At 40.3% G+C, this 21259-nt stretch overlaps 2 protein-coding genes across 2 annotated transcripts; both read right to left on the bottom strand.

Moving 5' to 3' along the window:
- Nucleotides 1–3605: 3605 nt before the first annotated feature.
- Nucleotides 3606–5427, bottom strand: LOC108072063 (uncharacterized). Its single transcript, XM_017163063.3, has 2 exons — nt 3842–5427; nt 3606–3786 (listed from the first exon to the last, which is right to left on the bottom strand). Exons 1-2 carry the CDS (start codon nt 5255–5257, stop codon nt 3775–3777), a joined length of 1428 nt encoding a protein of 475 aa, XP_017018552.2. The 5' UTR covers nt 5258–5427; the 3' UTR covers nt 3606–3774.
- A 165-nt stretch (nt 5428–5592) lies between these two features.
- On the bottom strand, nt 5593–11244 carry mab-21 (nucleotidyltransferase mab-21). Its single transcript, XM_017181015.3, has 2 exons — nt 10114–11244; nt 5593–6457 (listed from the first exon to the last, which is right to left on the bottom strand). The coding sequence occupies exons 1-2, from the start codon at nt 10859–10861 to the stop codon at nt 6108–6110; spliced, it is 1098 nt and encodes a 365-aa protein (XP_017036504.1). The 5' UTR covers nt 10862–11244; the 3' UTR covers nt 5593–6107.
- Between the last annotated feature and the right edge of the window lie 10015 nt (nt 11245–21259).

The following is a 21259-nucleotide window of genomic DNA, read 5'->3' as shown; positions in this document are numbered from 1 at the left end:
CTTTATTTTACGCCGTCACACAGAATGGCAGAATTAGCGATGCGCTTTCTGACCTATGTTATTTTACATCGGCTTAACAGACTAAACATCGGTATCTTATAAGTATCGGTATTAGTGTTAAACTATCGGTATAGCCTACTACAATTCGGCCATCCTGACGATACGGATCCCCTGATCCTGGTTTCTTATGAACTAGACATTATTTGTATTAATTTGTTCAACAACTTATCCAATAACAATAGTTTAGTATACATTATTCTTTTAATTATTATTATCTTTTTTTTTTTTAAGGATTTGTTTGTTTTCCTATCCAAGGTCTTATGTTTTGAGCACTCCATACACCCTTGTATGGATTTCGTGAAACTTGGAAACCTTCAACATCCTCTAGCAAGAACCTGTCATTACGCAGTAGTTTAGCAATCATGTATGGGCCTTTGTTCTTTGGGATCAACTTCCTAGCAACCCCCGCAGTGCTGTCAAAATTTTTGACCATTACGTAATCTCCTTTAGCATAATCCTTTGGCTTTTTCTTTGTTTTATCATAATATGTTTCGTTGTATGCCTGTGCTCGATTTTGGTTTTCCATTGCCAGTCTTCTTATTTCCTCTAAACTTTCTACTTGGGTTGTGTCGTTAATTTCTTCTAATTTTTCCCTAAGCTCATCAATAATTTGGCCTTTCTGCTCTACACCAAAGAGCACCTTACTAGGAACTTGTTTAATGCTTCTGTGTACAGTGTTGTTGAGTGCATATTCTACTTGTTCGATTACATTATCCCAGTGTATACCATTTTCAGGCTCAGTTAACTTTGCTATCATTGGTCCTATTGTCCTGTTAATCCGTTCCACTTGTCCATTTGCTTGCGGAGAACCTGTCGCTATTTTGAGATGTTTAATGTTTGCTTCTGTTAAAAATTGTCCGAATTCGTTAGATGTGAAACAACTGCCTCTATCAGAAACTATACATTTTGGCTTGCTATAAGCCCTGAAATAATCCGATAAAGCTTTTAGAACTTCTTTTGTGCTTGTTGTCTTGGTTGGATATAATCTAACGAATTTCGTAAATCCATCTACTATAAGAAATATGTGTTTATTCGCCCTTCCTGCGGCCACTGGTCCGTAATGGTCGATGTGTAATAGCTCAAATGGCTTATCGCCTTTAGGAATGCTGTGAAGGAAACCTTCCGATTTACCTGTGTTTGGAGAGAAAGCTACACATTTTAGGCAATTCTCGATGTGATTCTTACATTTGTCTTTGATATTTTTAAACCAATAGCTCCTCGAAATAGCGTCTACCATCTTATCTCTACCAATGTGACCAAGTTCATTATGATATTTGTGCAAAACGGGACCTTCCATGTCCTCAGGGACATAAAATAATAAACGATCGTCAACTGTTTTTCTGTATACAACGCCATTTCTCATTTCGAACAGTTTGTGCTGATTCTTTTCTAACTCTTCTTTGATTTGCTGTATTTTTATATCTTTCGATTGACAAATTAAAAGATTGTCCTCAAAAGTAGTGGTTTCTACAATCAAAATATTGCATCTGCTCAGAGCATCTACGTGTTGCATCTTTGTTCCGGATCTATGAATCAGTTCATAATCATAATTTTGAAGTTCAAGTGCCCATCGGGCGATTCTAGGATTCAGTTCGACTCTGTTTAAAGTCAACGTTAAAGAATTGCAATCTGTTATTATTTTAAAATGCCTCCCTTGTAAATAGATCCGAAACCTACGCAGGGCATAGATAATAGCTAGAGTTTCTAGCTCAAAGCTGTGATACTTGGCTTCAGTCTCAGTACTTCGTTTCGAAAAATAGAACACGGGGTGAAGTTTTCCATCTCCTTTCCTTTGCATTAAAACTGCACCAAAACCCATCGCGCTTGCATCGCAATGCAATTCAACCTCATCCTTGTGATTATAAATTGCTAAAACAGGTGACTCTATCAGTTTTTTCTTAAGGTTTAAAAAACAGTTAAGTTCTCTTTCTTCAAAAGAAAATTCTTTGTCTTTCTTTAAAATGTCATACAGAGGCTTAGCTAATGTAGAAAAATCTTTTATGAACCTTCTAAAATAAGAACATAGTCCTAAGAAACTTTGAACGTTGTGCACTTTTTCAGGAATTGGAAAGTTTGTGATTGCATCGATACCTCTATCATCTGCTCTGATTCCTTCTTTAGAAATAAGGAATCCAAGGTACTTAATGCTGGATTGCATGAACTCGCATTTGTCCATACGAAGTTCTAACTTGTTACTAATCAGTCTTTTAAACACTTCTCTCAATGTTTCTAAATGTTCTTCTATATCTGCACTGGCTATCATTATGTCGTCCATGTATACTATGACCTTGTTTTCGCGTATTAAATCAGCAAAAATTTTGTTTACAAAGCGCTGAAATACTGCTGATGCATTCTTGATACCCATAGGCATCCTTAAAAATTCAAATTGCCCTAATGGAGTTACGAATGACGTATATTTAACTGAATCATCGCCAACGAATACGTGAAAATATCCATTTTTTAAGTCGAGCTTTGAAAACACTTTTTTATTCACTAACTTGTCTAAAAGATCATCTATTAAAGGCAACGGATAATTGTCCTTTATCAAAACTTTGTTCAATTTTCGATAGTCTATGCATAAACGCAAATCTCCTGTTTTTTTCTTTACCAGTACAATGGGAGAAGCATATTCTGAATCACTGTTTCTTATTATGCCTTTGTCTAAATATTCGTCTAATAATTTCTGAAGCTGCTCCTTTTCACTAAAAGAAAGTCGCCTAGGTGAGCAACTGAAAGGTTTGGATTTCTCTAAACAAATTTTCATCTCGCATCTGGTAAACGGAGTATCTGGTCTCTTTGCGTTAACATATGACTCTTCAAACATCTTAATAAATTTGCACTTCGTTTCATAGCTTACATCGCACCCACAGTTGTAGTCTGAAAATTGATCATCAACTACGTTAATGTTTAGCATCTCGGTTTCAAAATCGTCTGCTAAAATTTCTGTTTTTTCATTAAAAGTATCGCTCTCTACACTTTTTCCGTTATGTGTTTCCTGTTCTCTAAAATTTCTTTCAACATTTACACCTCCTAGTAATTTTCCCATAATAGTTGACTTTTCTAATAATTTTTCCTCAGGAGATTCATTTTCTAAAAATTTTTCCGTAACCATCGCTTTTTTTAACAATTTTTCCTTAACAGTTGCATTTTCTAACAATTTTTCCTTAACAGTTGCATTTTCTAACAATTTTTCCTTAACAGTTGCATTTTCTAACAATTTTTCCTTAACAGTTGCATTTTCTAACAATTTTTCCTTAACAGTTGCATTTTCTAACAATTTTTCCTTAACAGTTTCATTTTCCATAACAGTTGAATTTCCTAACAGTTTTTTCATAACAATTTCATTTTCTAATACAGTTTCGCTGGAGTCGCGATTGGCTACTACGGCGGTTGCTAGTTGCTGATCCTTTTCCCCATGTGCTTCAATCGTATTATTAATATCTCTATTTATGTTGAGGGTGTCCAGATTCATGCTCAGACCATATTGATTCATAAAATCCCTTCCCAGAACTACATCGTGTCTCATTGATTCATTAGCAACGACAATCATCTCAAATTTAATCTTTATTTTTCCTTTTAAAATGAAACAAAACGTTTTTCCAAAAACTTTAAGTTGGCTTTTGTTTAGCCCATGATACACTTGGTCAACTGCTTTTAATGCTACTTCAAATGGAATTCTTGACTGCTTAATGAATGAGATTGCGCTTCCTGAATCTATGAGACATTCTGCAACAATAGGTAAATTATTGAAAGAAATGAAAAAAATTTGTAACCGTCTTACATAATCGTTAACGTTGCTGCTGTTGTTGCTCTTCCTCAGACGGCATTCTCCCACAAAATGGCCCATCTCTCCACAAGCGAAACACGATCCAGGTGCCCTTGCTGGCTTGCGGCAGTCCTTGGCGAAATGGCCTTTAGAGTTGCAGTTCCTGCAGCGCAGGTTGTTGACGTCCGCCGCCGCCGACATTGACTTCTTCGGTGCGTAGACTCCGGCTTGTTGCGGTAGGCGTACATTGGCGAATGCTAGTAGCATTTGCTCCGGATTGGCGAACCTTTGGATGCGGGCTTGATCACGCAAGCTCGCCGACGGGATTCCCTCGATGAGTTGTTCCAGCAGTTCCTCCATATCCATGTTGATGGTTTGGGACATCATTACCTTCTCTTCGAAATACATTGTAAAACGCTCGTTCCTTTGCCATTTGCGTTGCTCAAACTTTCGACGCAGCTCCGATTTGGACGCTGTTTCTCCAAATGCAATGATCAGTTGCTCGCACAGCCTGTCGAAAGACTCCAGCATTCGAGTTGGGTTGGCGTGTAGCCAACGCTGTGCATTGCCTTTTAGTTTGGTAACGAGCAACATTCGTAGGCAGTCATCATTTAGATGGTAGATCTGGCCTATGTTTTTAACGTGATCCACCCAGTTGCGTGCGCAAATATTTCCTTCGAAATCGATGGCAGCTTCCTTGGCATAAGAGAGTGATGCCGCTGATCCAACCCTGGTAAATGGTCTCTCTTCCTGGTTGTCGTCGGCGTTGCCACATAGTCCGTTTCTGATGGTGAATTCTGGGACGTTCACATTGCCAGCGTTGCCACTCAGTAACGTTCCAATTGGGTTCACAGGGACGCTCAAATTTCCGCTGTTGCCGACTGCCTGATCTTGTTGTATTTGTATGGCGTCGCGCGCCTCTTCTTGCTGTTGTGTGTGTGTGGCGATGTGTGTCTCTTCTTGCTGATGTAGGTCTGTGGCGACGCTTGTCTCTTCTAGCTGTTGCATTTGTATTTGTTGGATGGCGTTGAGCTCCTCGATTTGTTGTTGCTGTATGGCGCCGCGCTCTTCTGCTCGGTGCAACGCATTTTGCTGCGCAAGAAGTGCTGCCCGCAGCTGCGTGATGATTCCAAGAAGTTCGTCATGTTCTGGAACATTCTCGGAAGCGCCTTCCTGCGACGTCGCTTGCCCTGGATTTTCAGGATCGGTGTTGACCAACTGGAGTCCAGTGCCGGCGGCGCCAGGCTCATCTTCTCCGAAATTCTGGCCGGTTTCTTCGTCTGGTACTTGGCCTCGAATTTCAAGCGGTATTTGCCCAAGACGGGCCATCAATTCGGCTTTTGCACCTTGGGTTGACAAACCCAACGCTGAAAGCCATCTTTTTAGCTGGATGACCGAAAATGCGTTTAAATTAGCTTCATTCATATTCATGGCGTAGATTTGACCACTTCTGAATTTGTGGCAGACAAATAATGCACTTTCTGGATGATTTCTTGAATTTACCACTGCGTCTTTATTTTCTCAACTTCTTTATTTTACGCCGTCACACAGAATGGCAGAATTAGCGATGCGCTTTCTGACCTATGTTATTTTACATCGGCTTAACAGACTAAACATCGGTATCTTATAAGTATCGGTATTAGTGTTAAACTATCGGTATAGCCTACTACAATATTTAGTACTTACCTTGTCAATATTTACAAATAAAAGCATTTAAATTTCATTGAAAAAAACTTACGTTTTATTGACTAAACTCACAAGAAGAAGGCAAAAACATAGAATAAATAATTTATAAACGTTTTTGGGGAAATATTCCTCAATCAGTTTCATAGACTTGTGTCTAATTTTGCTAATTTTGCTCTCGCAATGGACCAAAAAAAATTTACAAAAAAAAAATATGTTTGTATATATATATTACGTATACGTAACTCTCTTGTGCGTTTTGCGTTCTAAATGGGCAGCACTGGGCTCTATAGGCTATAGATAGGCTCTAATTATAGGAAACTCTGTAAGCGGCGTATACTTTTCGAAAGCACCTAAACTTAAGTTACGATCTAGCGAAATATCAAATAGTATTTGGGTTGCAATTTGACTTCTCCTGCTCCTGCTCTAGCTTCTCCTCCGATCTGATCTGTGCTCCTTCTGCAGCTCGTCTCAAAGAGACCCAAAAAACTCTCACAAAAAAAATTAACCAAAAAAAAAGGCAACTTAAAGGCAAACCCCCCCTTTGTGCTCTCTACCCCCTGCAGCTGCCACAGATCCTCATCGGTCCTCCTCGGCCTTACAGCTCCTCCAAGCAACGGACATTGGTCAGCATAATCCGCGTCAGCCGCCAGACCTGCTTGGCGGCGTTCTCGAGGGCGCCGGGCGACTTGCCCTTGAACAGATCCATATTGGGCAGGAAGTAGTGCGGACAGCGGCGGCACTGCAGGCACGAGATCAGCTGCAGGAAGATGCCATTGATGCGGTCCGCGATGCAGTTCTCCTCCCACTCCATCTCGCGCGGATGCTTCTCGCACTCGTACAGCAGCAGGGTCTTCAGATGGTACGATGTCACCGGGTTGCCGGGCAGGTCCAAATGCCGGTCGCGCAGGGTCTTCAGGATGCTCAGGCAGCGGCGGCGACTAGCTCCTGGAATTGAGAATTTGGTGGAATTGGAATTGTGAATGAGTTCAAGCTAAGATAAAGAATCATATTATGATGGGTTTGGGAATATAGGTTTTCTATGTCCTATAAGAATTTGTATTCTTTGAATTTCTTTTGAGATTGCAGTAAGTACTGGGGCTAAAAGGGTATATTTTAACCTTAACCTGATCTTAACTTGGGAATAATTCTTGAATGGATTGGCCAAAAATCAAGTCAATAGCTTTTTGTTCAACCTAAGAGATATCAGATATCTTGTATATCTTCTTCAGTTCTTCAGATTTTCCATTGATCAATGCCTCAATCTGTTTTCAAACGAAATAATATTGGCAGAGCATATAGCTTCGTTCATTCTTTGTCAGGTAAACACAAACTGATCGATGGGTTCGGTCATTAGTACTCCTTCTATCTCAAGTACATCGCTCTCTATTCGTTTCGGTAAGTGTTTTGGCTACTCCAGAGCTTGTGCCTTTCAACTGACTCATCCAATACAAGAACTAAAGCCTTTAATGATCAAAGATATGCTGGGTGTCCACTTAATTGACATTGATTAAATATATATATATATATGTATATAAAGTAGTGCTTGGCATGACTAATATTAGCTAGGTTTTAAAAAGGTTCTAGGAATAAGAATATCTAAGAAATCGATGAAAATCGAATAGATATCGTTGAAATTCGATTGTATTGATATATTAAATAATCGATAGACATTTTCCAACTAGCCAACGCTAAGAAAAAATATTTTTAAAATATTTCGATGCTATTAAAAAATATAAAGTTTTATATAAACATTTTTTAATTATATTTTAGTAATGTACTTTACTTGCTATCGATATTATCGATATTTTTTGTAGATCTAAACTAAATATAATTTTGAGCTAGAGAATAAAGAGGAACTTTGAAGGCTTTTAAATAACAAATATCATAGTGTTTACATATATTCAAATCCAAATTATCGATATCAGCAATATGCTTTACTTGATTATCGATATCAACACCTATTTATCGACTTCATTTTAAAACTAAACTAAATATAACTCTTTGTAACCCTCTTCCTGGCTCGACTTTGATTGATCTACCATTTGGACGCGAGTACTTATGATTTTGGCTTCAATCTCTCCTCCGAGAGCTGTATACATACATATATGTCCGGCCGATCCGATTCCTAATTTATTACGGCCGAGTGCTTTGGAGCACATAAATCATGGGGCTACGTTGGCACTGTGTCACAACGAGCTAATCTCGGCTCCCGGGCCGATAATCACGTCTAGTTCGGCTCCGGGTTTCGCCTCACACATTTCGGCTAATCAATATTGAACGATATTGCCACAATATTGGCACTGCGAATCAGGGCACTCAAGAGGTCCCGTTCATGTCAAGTGGGAGAACGGTAGGTATTAGGTACATACGTAATTCGGGGCAAGTGACAGTGCTAATTATAGCCACCAACCGATATGGTTATCCCATAAGGCAGGGCGAGGAAAGTTAGTCAGAGTCTCTGGGGTCTGGTTGGGGCATTAAATTAAATGACAAACACGCGGGGGAACATGCTGGAGATGGAGATCAATATCGATCGGCAATCGGAATCGGAGATCGTTGTCAGGGCCTTAGAATTGATTTCGATTTGGTTTCGGTCTCTGGTATCTGTTTTCATTTTTGTTTTGTTTTTGGCTCTCATCTCCCCAGCTTTTGGTTACTCTTTCTTTCTTTCTTTCTTTCCCTCTTATTCTTTTCTTTCTATCCCTCCCTCCCATTTATTTACTTTTTTTCTGGTTGGTTTCTGTGTGTCATCTCATGCCTGGCCCGCTGTTGTTTTATTTATTTGTTGACTTTATCTAATCGCCGAGATTTAAAATATTTATAAAATCGTTTAGAAATTTATTTATGGCCCAGCCATTGGCATTGTTCATGTGGAAACCCGTTTTCCGTTGGCCGTAAGTCCGACCAACTAACAGTCTAGCGGCTGGAGCTGGAACTGGGACCAGGGACTGCGACTACCGCGAGACTGCGCTTATCTCTCGGGGATCAGCAGATTTGTGTGCGTTGTCGCTGTGCTGCGACCGAAAAAAAAACTGAGAAACTGAGAACTGGTAACGGAGAACCATGAACGGAGTATGGAGCATTTCAAGACCCAACCCGGAGTCTCGGTTTGGAGTCACCTCTCCGTGGCAGTAACCCCCCCAGTGATCGGACGCCAGATTTATGATCGTAGCCAACCGGGCGTCGCTGGCTCGTATCTCACATCATATCGGGCCCCGATAATCGGATGTCTCGTTGGGCAGTCGTCGACTCAGTCCCCGCCGATCACCGATCACCGATCAGTAATCATCGATCACTAATCATCGATCGCGACGATGCCTCTTATCGCGCTGCCTAATTGAATCTGCAAAGCACTTTTTACCCCGAACTATGCTAAATCTCTGAGGACTGGCCTACAAAGGAATAACTATCTTTTAGAAAAAAAAAGTATATCCCTCATAAAGTTCCAGATGTCTATGCTTTTATAAGCAGATATGTAGAAGATGAAATTTTTTTAATATATAAATCGTACCCAAAGTATCCTTGAATAAATTATGTTATAATCTTGAAATATATAATATCTATTAGAAACACTCTTCTTGATAGAATATTGTACAGATATATGGAGACATAATTCCATAGCTGGCTGATATTTCAGTAACCTCAAGAGCTCCTTGATTTATATTTTTATGCCCCAAAATGGAATTTCCACCAGTTCCAACCATTCTTCTTCTTTCATTCAGATCTAGCTTAACGATCTCTGAAATTTATACGGCGTCCCCCGAATGGCGTTTAATTTACAACCAATTACGGGCGTATCGAGACCAAGTCGCTGATTTGATGGGAATAAATCAATTCAGTTTAAGTGTGTCACTGATTACTGATTGGGGGACACGCTGGGAATACTACGCAAACATGTCCGAAATACGGGAGCTACTCACTGAACACTGGGAAAAAAATACAGCTTAGTTCTAAGAGTATATAATTATTATTATTAAGAAATTAACGAGTAATTCAAATTGCAAGAAATTTTAATTTAGCTAAAGCAACTTCAGGCCTTAAGCTAAGTTATAAGAGTTATAAGAAATATAAAACTTATAACAGTTGTAGTTTTCATGGATATTACTTAAAATATATCGATTGAAGTATTGCTAATAATACTTGGTGGGAAGGCTTGATTTTTTACAGTTAGTTTTTGAGAAGTTTTAACTACATCCTAAAGGAATTTTGGAGAAATTGCATCTTGTTAAAACTTTCTTAGATGTGAAAGATATAACATTTATAACAGTTGATAGTTTTTGAGAAGCTTGAACTAAATTTTAAATATATATATCTTGTTAAAACTCTCTTAGCTTTTCGGGTCTATGTAATATCTAATAATTATATCTTAGTAAAAATACACGACCGGATGTGTTCTTTAAACTCCTTATAACTACAACTTCTTGCAATCGATGCTTGGATATATTTTGGAAATATTTTTATATACTACCGGAATGAAGTACTATATATAATCCACGTTTTATTATATCCCCTAATCCGAAATTAATAGGCAAAACCCATTTTTTTAGCTAACTTTTCTTAACATTCACAACGACAAATGCCGTCGGCAAACGGAAACTCACCTTGCAGCAGCCGGTTCTCGGCATCGGTGAAGCTGAGCACCCAGGCATCGCCCTCCATGGCCGAGTTCTTGCCTTGCAGGGCGATGCACTCTTTGGAGAGCATGTCGAAGCCCTCGGTCTTGACCTCCGCCACGATGTTGGGATGCGGCCAGGGTATCCCAGGCAGGGGCCAGTGCGAGGCAGAACGCGGCCAGAGGCCGGCACACTTGAAGGCGGGCGTGATCTGGACAATGATGCGCTCTCGGATGCGCAGCTTCACCTCCGTGGTGTCGGCGATCATCTTGACGATGTCACGGTAGGCGCACTTGTCGCACGCCTGCGCCACCAGTGTCTGGAAGCGGGAGCGGATCTTTCTGGCCGACAAATAGCCGCTGGCCGTGATGAACTCCACCCACAGGGACATGGAGCGCTTCCGGCCGTCGCTGAGCTTGAGGACAGCACAGCCCGGCAAGGTGCCATCGTCCACGAAATTCAGAACACCCATCTGGTTGAGGTAGATGATGATCTCGAATTCCGTGGGCGAGATGACCTCCAGGCCCTCGAAGCGGCCATTGTAGTCGTTCAGCGAGGAGATGAAGCGCGGCTCCTGCACCTCTACCTCCTTGAGCACGTCCTGGACGATGCGGCAGACCTCCTGGATCTGTTTGTGGATCTGCGCTTTGCGCACCTGGACCCGGTCCGCGCAATACTTGTTCATCTGGTAGACCATCTTGGACTGTGCCGCGATCATGTCCGACGGCACTAGCATGGTTCTCCTGAATGTCCCGGTCCCAATCCCGATCCCGGCGGCGGCAACTGCTGCTCCTACGGCTTAGTCTCGGCTGGCTGCTGCTGCTCTGGGTAACTGCTCTTTGCACTCATTACCTAGGGGCACACATGGGGGTCACCGGTCACCGCACACACACACACAACAAAAAAGATTCGAAGCGAGAGGGGGACAAGGAACGACAGGCGACGGACGGCACTCGGCTTAGAATTCCCAAGTTCTGATATTGCACGTTCAGTTTGACTTTTGGCGCTTTTCTTCGCTTTTCACGGCACAGTTTATGGGGTTTTCTTTCTGTTCTCTCCGCTCCTCAGTTTCCTCTACGCTTCGCTTTTCCGGCGTCTTTTCGCGCCGTCAACTGAACATTGACTGATTCCGCATGGCGTTCGCACCGCAAGAAAAGTGTCTCTGCCGCCGCCTCCTCTGCCGCGGCCGGCTTCGCTGTCGCTGCTGGCTCCATTTGCCGGGTGCAAGCGAGACGGCCCTCGCCACGCGCTGGCCAACTCGTGTGCGCTCGCTCTCTCTCTCGCCCCCAAGCAATCATGGCTGGAGCTGCGAGAGAGCCTTTGCCTGTGCAGTGCTCACTCTCCGCGGCATGCACTCAGAAAAACAACGGATATTGTATTAATAAATGTTAATTTAAATAAAAATAAAGTAACATATTAATATATATAAAAAAGTAATATATTACTATAAAAATGGTTATAGTTATACATTAATTACAATAATTTTAAATATACTTTTTTCATTTTTTAACTAATTTACTAAGTATTTTCATTAATAAAGGTAATAAACTTTAAACAACTAATGCATTTGGTTGCAATTTATTATTTACTTATTTATCTCTCCTTTTTTGCTCAGTGTAAATTGCATAAAACACTTCTCGCCTTGTCTGTTGTGTTGATCTTGGCGGCTATAGTTTTTTTTTTTGTTAACTTTAGTCCGGCATTAAAATTAAACCACCCCGCGTCTCTCATTGGCTCCGCCCTCTTCCTTGACTCTCTCGGGCACACGCACACATGCGCAATGGGTACTGCCGCTTCCACACAGATAAGCACCCATACAGCTGCCCTTGCCGTTTGTTTGTTTTGGCTCTCCGGCTCCGTGGCTCTTTGGGGGTGTTCTTCCTGTCCCTCTGGCTGTGGGTGGACACGGTTGGCTGGCTAACTGAGTTATTGGGGGGGATTTTTGGGATATCAGGACCGGGTAAAGGGGCCTTCTGGCTTGAGGGAGGGTTGGAGGTAACTTTTGGAGCTCAACTAGCAGATTAAAACTATTGATTTGGTGACTTTTTCCGGTAGAAATGGTGACCCCATTTTGGGGGCTAAGAAAAGAGCTTTGGAAAAGATTTAGGAACATTTTAAAATGAACTAAGATTTAAGAGAAAAATTTTAAGTTTATGTAGTAAAAAACAATTAAAGGTTTGGTAAAGTTATTTAAAGTTTCGTAAACAAATATAAACAAAATAAAATTAGGAAAAAGCCTATCATGTAGAAAATAATGGATTTTTGCAATAAAATGTATGTATTATAATACTTTTAAATATTATGTAATACATTTTTAAACATTTATAAATGGAGAACTTAATCGGCATTAAGAAAATATCTAAAAAGTGACTTTTTTAAGAACAAATAACTCTATTGTTTTGTAGAAATATTATAACTTTTGCATATCTTCATATACTCAAAAACAAACATGTTGAAAGAACATTGAAAAATAGTTCTAACTTTATACAAAAAGTAAACCAAAAGCTCTTTGGCTCGTAAGTTGCCTTATTTATTGTGTAGAGTCTTCTGTTTAAATGGAAAACCCATCGAAACCAAGTTATATATCTGCCGAACGCTGAGTAATTAATTTTCCCGGGAAAATATCCTATAAGAAATGGGTATTGTACCTTCTCCTTTCAGCCAAAGAAGAAGTCTCTATTTATCTGACTCCCACCACCATCTTTTGGTGGGTATCGTTGCCGCCTCCCTTTCTTTTTACTACACGCCATATCTCGGGATTCCTTACCGAATTAATGCATATCTAATGTGATTAATGAGCGTTTAACACGAGCTTGTTGGACTCCACTCCACGTCCAGGCCACGTCCAGTCCACCATATTTTTTGTGGTTCCAGGGTGGGGCCTTCACTTATACCGGGGGTCACCACTTATTATACTATACTTGGCAATGACCTGTCCAGTCGAACATTAAGTTGCACTTTAAAGAGCGGCGGACAAATTATTATGTATAATTCAATTTGAACTGTGTGCCGGAACGTGCATTAAGATAATGCTAATTAACACCTCGGGGCAGGAGTCCGACTCAAACTGGGACTCTACGCCTATATATGCCACTCTCTTGGCTCTTTCTTCTTCTCCGATAAGACCCGAAATGGAGCCTGGCCACGGGGGGAATGGGAATGGAACTGGGAATGGATATGGAAATGGAAATGGTGATGGTGATGGAGAGGAGCTGCTGATAGGCAACACTACATTGCGGGGCTGAAAAATGCGGTTGGAATCATTTTAATGGCCGCGTAAATGTGGAAAATTATCAAAGGAACACGAACTTAATTGCGGCCATTATCGCTTTTATGGCATATAAATTGGAAATGAATTATGCAACAGGAGAGTCAGGCCCAAGGAGCCAGAGCGAGGTCTTCATTAGTGCTCAAGGTCAGGCGCTGTTAGCTTCTTTATATTTGTAGGTATATATCGGTTGTAATATATAGCTTTATCACCGATCGATGTGCAGGATTTATGCGTGTCAGGAGCAGCTATCGATTGACAGCGATATTTTTTACCGATTGCCCGGTAGTCGCGTCTTTAATTAAATTGTGTATGTTGCAAGTGTGTTGCGGCTGGATTCTCCCAAAAAAACGACTTCATCTGGGTTTCTCTGGAGGCTTCTTCGTTTATCAGATGCACGAGATCTGCACCTTCAATCCCTTCCTGCTTCGCCACGGCAAGAAATACTCATTAGTTTCTTTAAAAAAATTAAAATAATTTAAAAAAGTTTACCAGAAACCTAGGTAATATGTCCTGTAATCCTTGATTATATTTCAAATGTATAGTTTATTTTTATTTAATATATTTACATATATCTTTGTTTTGCTCCTATATTATTTCCAGTGCCCTCACATACGCTTTGTGGTTCTGCGGCTCAGCTCCAAAATGACCAAATGGCGGAAAATTAAGCCGGAGCAGGAGGAAAAGGAGGAACAAGGAGCAGCAGCAAACACAGAAGCGACAACTGCAGCACAGAGATTGCAATCGCTGGCAGGCTACATCCCTTTTTCCTTGCCAGCAGCTGCCGCTGCTGCTGCTGGTGCTGCTGTTCCTACACGACACTCTGACCCCCTCCTGTCTGCGCCTTCGTCCTTTCCCCTAACCATTCCCAGAGTCACCCCTTACTTTATCCACTTCGTGGCGCTTTCGCACGGCCGACACTTTGACGGGGACAAGTTCATTTATCCGGAGATGAAAGGACCAGATATAGCCAGGTTGTGTCAGCTTCCTTCCAGTAAGTTCTACAACATTAACAAGATTTTACAGTTAAAAACTTTAGCTTTTTAGTGGTTTTATAGTGTTTTATGGTGCGGATTTTAGTTCTTATTTAATTTTTGATTCAATATTTATTTATTTATGTTTAATATTTTTATTTATATTTATTTTTGTCAGACATTTGGTACAGTTACGTCACGATTTCACCCCGAAAGCTCAATAAAAAACTTCACTACCTTTCAAAATGTATACTTGCCAATATCTAAACTACATTCTTTAACAAAATAATAAACATTTTCGCTAAATTTAAATAAATCTGAACCTTTTCTTATGTTTAAAATGAGTTCAATTATATATCATGCTAAAAAATATCTTTATTTTGATCTTAAAAAACCAATAAAAACTATCAATTTTATTAAGAAATGTATATATTCCTAGAAACCACCACACACGATCGTTTTTATTTATATATTTTTTTTTTAAGTAGAGAAGCTTGGATTACCTGGAGTGCATGTCTCATTGGATTACCTCAATGGGGCCCTTGCTCAGTGACATTTCCCCCAAACTCTCGTGGCCCTTGGGCTCCATAATGAATGACGGAGTAAAGAAAGGACTGAGACCCGGCTTAATTAGGCCAAACAAAGATGCACCTTGCCATGGCTCAACGCTCATCGATCATTTTCCGATTGAACTGGCCGAGCCCAGATAATCCCTGAGAATATACGTAAAAAAAAGAACCTCTTTTAAACCCTTTTCAGCAGCCTTTCTTCTTACATTTTTTCAGTGACAGAAAAAAGGAGAGAATAGAAAGACAGAAAAAATATATATAAACTTTCTTGGTTAAAAAGTGTATTAGTTTAGGTTTTAATTTTAGTTGTATGCCTTAAAAATGTTGTTTACATGGTTAAATAAGGAATAAAATGTAATAAAAACAAGGTCAATATTGGGCCACAGCCTCTAAATACGATGAGAAATTACCAGCACTGCCTTAAGCCATTGTGCAGTGGAGTTTGTCATTCGATATGATGGCCCCGTTGACAGGGGATTGTTTTGTTCAATTCCAAACCGATGAAGACAGCCGCGCTCAGGCCTGGCGCTTGTCTACATATACATATGCACATATATACACGTATATATATGCTCCTGATTCCTGGCCCTATCCCCCTGACTTAACCTGGCTCTTGTGGCATGTGCAAAGGTCAGCTGGCTGCAATGGCGAGGGCATTGGCATTCCTCGGCGGTTGGCATTTACCTGGGCCTCCTAACCTCTCTCTCTCACTCCCTCTCTCTTTCTCTCGCGGGGGCCACCTCCACCGATCTCACCAACTGGCCAAGTGGCGCCTGCATCCCGTCGTGCGTCGTCTGCATATGCGGAATATGCGTGAGCGTCGCCACGAAATGAAACTGAAGAACAAGCTGGTCAGGGAGAGGGAGTCCGAGTCCGAGTCGGAGTCGGAGTCGGAGTCGATGCTGGATGGCCCCTACTCCAAATCTTGGAGCTCTGCTCTCCCTCCCATTAAAATCAGCGACATGCGGTTAAATATGCTTAAGTTTTTCCGCGGACAACTTGAAATTAAGTAGATGCCGGAGCCAGAGCCAGAGCCAGGTAACATAAGAGCATGCAAATTGCAACGCCACCGATGCCCCGCCGCCCGAGGAGGGTCCTCCTGGTTGGACAGGTCCCGTGTAGTTGGCTCGATTTATATTTTGTTTGGTCAGAGGAAATATCAACGCGTTTGCGTAAACGCTGGCTTAATCCATTCATTACGGCCATTAGGCTTTGTACGGCCTCGCTCCATGCTCCAAGCTCCTCCATGCACCTCCAAGCCCCTCCTCCTCCCAGCGAGATGACAGGCAGGGCCCAATAATTGCAGGGCAATTGATTAATCCCAACTCTCTTAGCCGGGGCCCTATGTCAACGGGCTGTAATCTTCTCCTTCTGCTTCTGCCACAGCCACTGACACGTTCGCCGGACCCCAAAAGGGGTCCCTCTCTCGCTCTCTCTCTTTCCCTCGATGACCGATAATTGGGTAGTAGCCCCTTGGTAATTGCAAGGGCCACAGTCTTCATTCCCCTTTGGACACTACTATATTGTATATAGATTATTTCCTGTAAGAATCGTGCATAAAACTGTTTAATTTATTTTTTTTAAGAAAAAATATTATTTGATTAATTAACGATTATTTATGCTCTTTTTTATATGCATATCGATTATTTCTGGATATTTGATATACGTTTATCTATACAAATTATTTGATCAATCAATCATCTAATAAAGTAAAAATCGTGAAAATAAAAATAATTATTTTAATTGACTTATCGATTATTTTCGGCAAATACATTTCAATATTTTTATCGATAGAAAGTATTTCTAAAACCTAGCAATTGTTTTCAATGGATATTGTGTTAATAAAATTATATAGATTTATCCAATCAAATTTTAAACGTATATCGATTTAGTCGACTTTTTTTTATTAACTTTCTTTCATGTAAAAAAATAATACATTTTTCGAATTTTTTATATATGGTACATACATTAATCATTTTGTGGCGAACATCACATATATTAAATGGTATATTTAATCGATAAGTAAAATCGATAATAGATCGATTATTACTAAAGTCGAATATAGTTTGGGATGGTGTGGGTTTTGGTTTACATTAAGAATCGTGCACATAAAATGGTAGTTTACTTCTATAATATTTATTTTAATAATTTGCGTAAATATTTACCTTTTTAATCGATATCACAAATGTAAATAGTTCAAACTAAATCCAAAAAATAATCCTTAGCTCTATAGAGGTACTATTTCCACTGGTCATAGCGCCCAGAGTGATCTGCATGCCAAGAGGCACAGCATGGAGCACCTCGCTGCACCGAGGATCGGCGAGGCGAGAACGCAGATCTTCCCACAGCATCTTTGGTTTCGACAAAAGGCGAGTCGGGAATGAGATCATTTAGCGATCGTTCTCATTTAAATTATAACCAAAAACACATGCAGCGAAGGCGAAGTCTCGGTGTCCCTCGAACTGGTTGGGATTCAGTTTATAGTGGGCATCGGGCATCGCATCGCATCGCATCGCATCCCATCGGGGGCTGTCTTATCGCTCGCCTTCATTTAAATTATGGCAACGAATTTCGAGTGGCAGTCGCCTCGTTTTTGTTTTTATTTAATGCAATTCCTGCAGATCGCGCAACATGCCCTGATGAGCCATTAGGCCATTAGTCGCCTCTAAACGAGAACGGGAGAAGGAGTAAGAGCAAGAGCAGGAGCAGGCTCTGACAGGGAAGGAGTCGGAGCTGGAGGAGATAAGAGAACCGAGCTCGAGTGTGGCGCCCATGAACATGAAATTGCTATTATGGCCCAGAAATGGGGGCTACCAAGAGCACTTTGCATTATCGCAAAAACCAGAGAGACGGAGGCTGCAGGAGAACTCCCCTCCCCAGCCATCGATCACTGGGATCTCCTCCTCCTTTGGCGATCTTCGTGTCATTATTTCCCATTGTAAACTGGACAAATTTATGGCGCAAACACGTCGCAATCCCAGTTGGCTCGTATTGTACAAGTGTTTATTTTGATGGCCATCACAGCCAGTCGCTAATTAGGATGTCCCCTCTTGGTCCACACACGGATCTCTGGTATCAGATAGCTGGGATATACCGAGTATCTGTGGCATCATTAAAATCAAAATCATGCAAACGTTTAACTGCGCCACAAAAGTTGTCGCAACAAACCCACGAAGAGATCTCTCCTCTCCAGCAGGAGATCGTTAAAACGAGGCAGTTACAAGGCAGTTCCAAATCCCGCCATAAAATCGCCAACCTGATGGGCCAAGATCCGATCCGACTCGATCCGATCCGACTGGCATCCCCAGAGCTCTTGTCTCTTGATGGTTCACAATTTGTAATTGAATGCATGTAAATTGATTTCATCTACCAGGGCTAATAATTTTCACAATTTTATGTCCAGAGAGAGAGAGGGTATCTCTGGTTTCGCGGACAACGGACAGCGGACAAATGGCAGTTGGAAACCTTATAAATTTAACGGGTCGACTAAGTGAGGCACATGTGCTTAATATTATCGGCAAGTACACTTTAGGCCATTAGCAGGCCATTTAGACTGTCCCTTTGTCAGCTTGTCCGTTTTGTCCGCGAAAGAACTTTGTCCGTCTGTCCGTCAAGAGGCATTTGTGATAATTCTGTGAGAGCTGATCACTCTACTATCTTGAATTATGTCAGTTTTGTAATTTTATGCGAATCTTGTTATTTGCGCATAAACCTTACCCCCCTCTACCTCTCACTCTATCTCTCTCTCTCTCTCTCTCTCTCTCTATCCCTATCTCCCTCCAGCGGACACGCACGCAACGAAAGACTTAGGCAACGAACTCGATCGGCAGCTGCACTTGCAGAGCCCAGAAAAAAGGGGCCCCAAGGAGCCGAAGCCGGAGCCATGCTAATGAGAGATCGCAAATCGTAATGGAAATAAATGAAGTGAAACGCCATGGCATTTTCCCAAAGGAAATCCACACTTAGCCAACTGTCTGTCATCCTGTCCATCTTGATCCATCGGGATGTTTCCATTGTGAAGAGGAAAGTCTCCAATTGAATAATTACCAAGCAATTATCGTTGAGAGTGCTGAAAGCCACTTGTCTTTATTTGAGTGAAATCGTATAGATTATATTAAATATTCAGAGCTAACTAGCCAGGAAGATATAGGACAGCCATAAAGGATGCTGGAAATCAATTTGTACCCCCGAGCAGGGTCAAGGGGAAGGGTGAAATAATCCCACCGAATCGAACCGAATTGAATCGAATTGAATTGAAGCACCGCTGGCGCCGATTCCAAAGGTAAACTCTCTTCAAAATCGCATAAATTGCGGTTAATAACGCGCGCTTAGGCCACAACTCACGTCAGAATGCATCAAGGGGCTCCGTATGGCGAATATTTATATTTCGCAGCGCGCCGGCTTTCGACGCTCGCCCCAATAAGAGAGATAGGGGGACCTTAAAAAAGAAAAAAAAAAAAGAAAAACTAAAAAAAATCAGCCACGCAAAACCAATAAAGGCCCCCACAGCTCCAGAACTTCAGCTCCAACTCCAAGTCGGACTCCAACTCTCGTTTCAGTTGAAGCTTTAGGCAGTTGCCGCAAAATGCACTGAAAAGAAAACTTTATCAGAATCTTTAAGGTAATCTCTTTTATTTATTTATTTATTATAATCATATTTCCCAGAACTACAAGTTTACCCTTAAAAATTAGTGAACTAGTCACAAACTCGGAAACGAAACTCGAAAATAAATGTGGATTTCTTATTTTAAGTTCAATTGTTATAAAGAGAGCTCTAATAATTCTCAAGTCGGAATTCTGTTTCACGTTGCATAGCATATAATCACTCTTAGAAGACTTAAATAAATAAAATATATATAAAATATATCAAATAATATAATATATATATTATAAAAAAATTAAATAAAATAAAAAATGCTTTATAAGAAATAGGAAATTAATTTTACAATTTAAAATTACATAAAAAGGCTATATAAAAAAAAGGAAAACGTCATTTAAATATTTTCTATATCCAAAACTTTTGGACCAAAAGTAAATAATATTATTATTATATATCTTTTAGATATAGAAAATATTGTAATTCATTATTTAATATATATTATCTTTTTTTTCAGTGCCTCCTGAGACCAATAGCATGATGTGCAAGCGGGACAGAGCCAGACGAGTGGGAGCAGCGTGACTTCGGTCGGGATAAATTATTTCGGGACAAGCAAAATATCACTTCGATTAATTCAAACAAAGGCCAACGCAAAGGCGAGCGACTGCTGGCTCCCTCTGTACCCTTTGGCGGTCTGCCGTCTCCCTCCCACTCACTGGCCACCGGCAACAAGTCCTGCAAATAGAGTTTTTTGTGTGATCAAGGGCGTAGTTTAGTCCCTTTTTCACACTAAGAGATCATTTAAATCATAAAATTTAATATATTATAAATAATATATACTTTTATGTAATATAATAATATGTAATATAATAAAATATTTATTAATAAATCAATAATTGAATATTTTGTCGCCCAATTTAATTTGTTATATTTATATCATTAATATATCAATATTATTTACTACATAATCAACATTTGAACTTGAAGATATCTTCTTAGTAACTTAACCATATAAGTTTTCGGCTCATTTTAGCTCCTAAAATATGTAAATCTTCTGTGCCTACGCCCCTGTCCTTGGTATCTGCTTAAAATAAGTACAAAAAAATAAAAACAATATCAGTTTTATTCTCTCATTGTTGTTTATTTGGAATTGAACTTAATTTGGACATGATAAGTTGCTCTTTCTGTCGGCGGCAAGGCGGTGGCCTTTCAAGTGAGATTTCAGGAACCAAAGGATACCAAAGTAAATTACTATATTCTAGGGGAAAAAATATATAAATTAAAGAACGAAATAAATATATTTACTTATAATATTCTAGTTCAAAGATCCCCCTCCTATTTTTGTATAAAAAAAAGTATCACCTATTTTGAATAACCTGTCTCTTCCTTTTTCCCTTCTTAAAGCCACACGCAGTTGTGTTCACAGCAAAAGTGTCTTAAATTGCATACCCCAGCACATGAAAAACAAGCAATTTAGGGCAATTTCGATTAAAATCAATATTTACAAGGCGAAGAAAGAGGCGAAGCCTGAAGAGTCAAGCTCCAAAGTCACGAGATTCTTCGAAGAAGAGCGGGGAAGCTGTTGTTCCAGTGCGCCAAAATTACAAATTTAAACATGAAAAGTTATAAATAATGCGACGATGATGGGTCCACAGTTAGGAGAAGGGGATGTGCACTGAGAAAATCTAGTTTAACTATTTGAAATTATAGAAAAATTAACACTTAG

The sequence above is a fragment of the Drosophila kikkawai genome, chromosome X, assembly GCF_030179895.1.
Source record: "Drosophila kikkawai strain 14028-0561.14 chromosome X, DkikHiC1v2, whole genome shotgun sequence".
NCBI lineage: Eukaryota > Metazoa > Arthropoda > Insecta > Diptera > Drosophilidae > Drosophila > Drosophila kikkawai.
Note: the sequence above shows the minus strand (reverse complement) of the source record. Positions and strands in the feature narration are given on the sequence as shown.

Excerpts from the sequence above, each read along its gene's own strand:
- LOC108072063 (XM_017163063.3), bottom strand. The coding sequence starts at position 5,257 with ATGAATATGAATGAAGCTAATTTAAACGCATTTTCGGTCATCCAGCTA.
- mab-21 (XM_017181015.3), bottom strand. The coding sequence starts at position 10,861 with ATGCTAGTGCCGTCGGACATGATCGCGGCACAGTCCAAGATGGTCTAC. Across the intron at positions 6,458-10,113 it reads CGAGAACCGGCTGCTGCAAG|GAGCTAGTCGCCGCCGCTGC; the intron begins GTGAGTTTCCGT and ends TCTCAATTCCAG.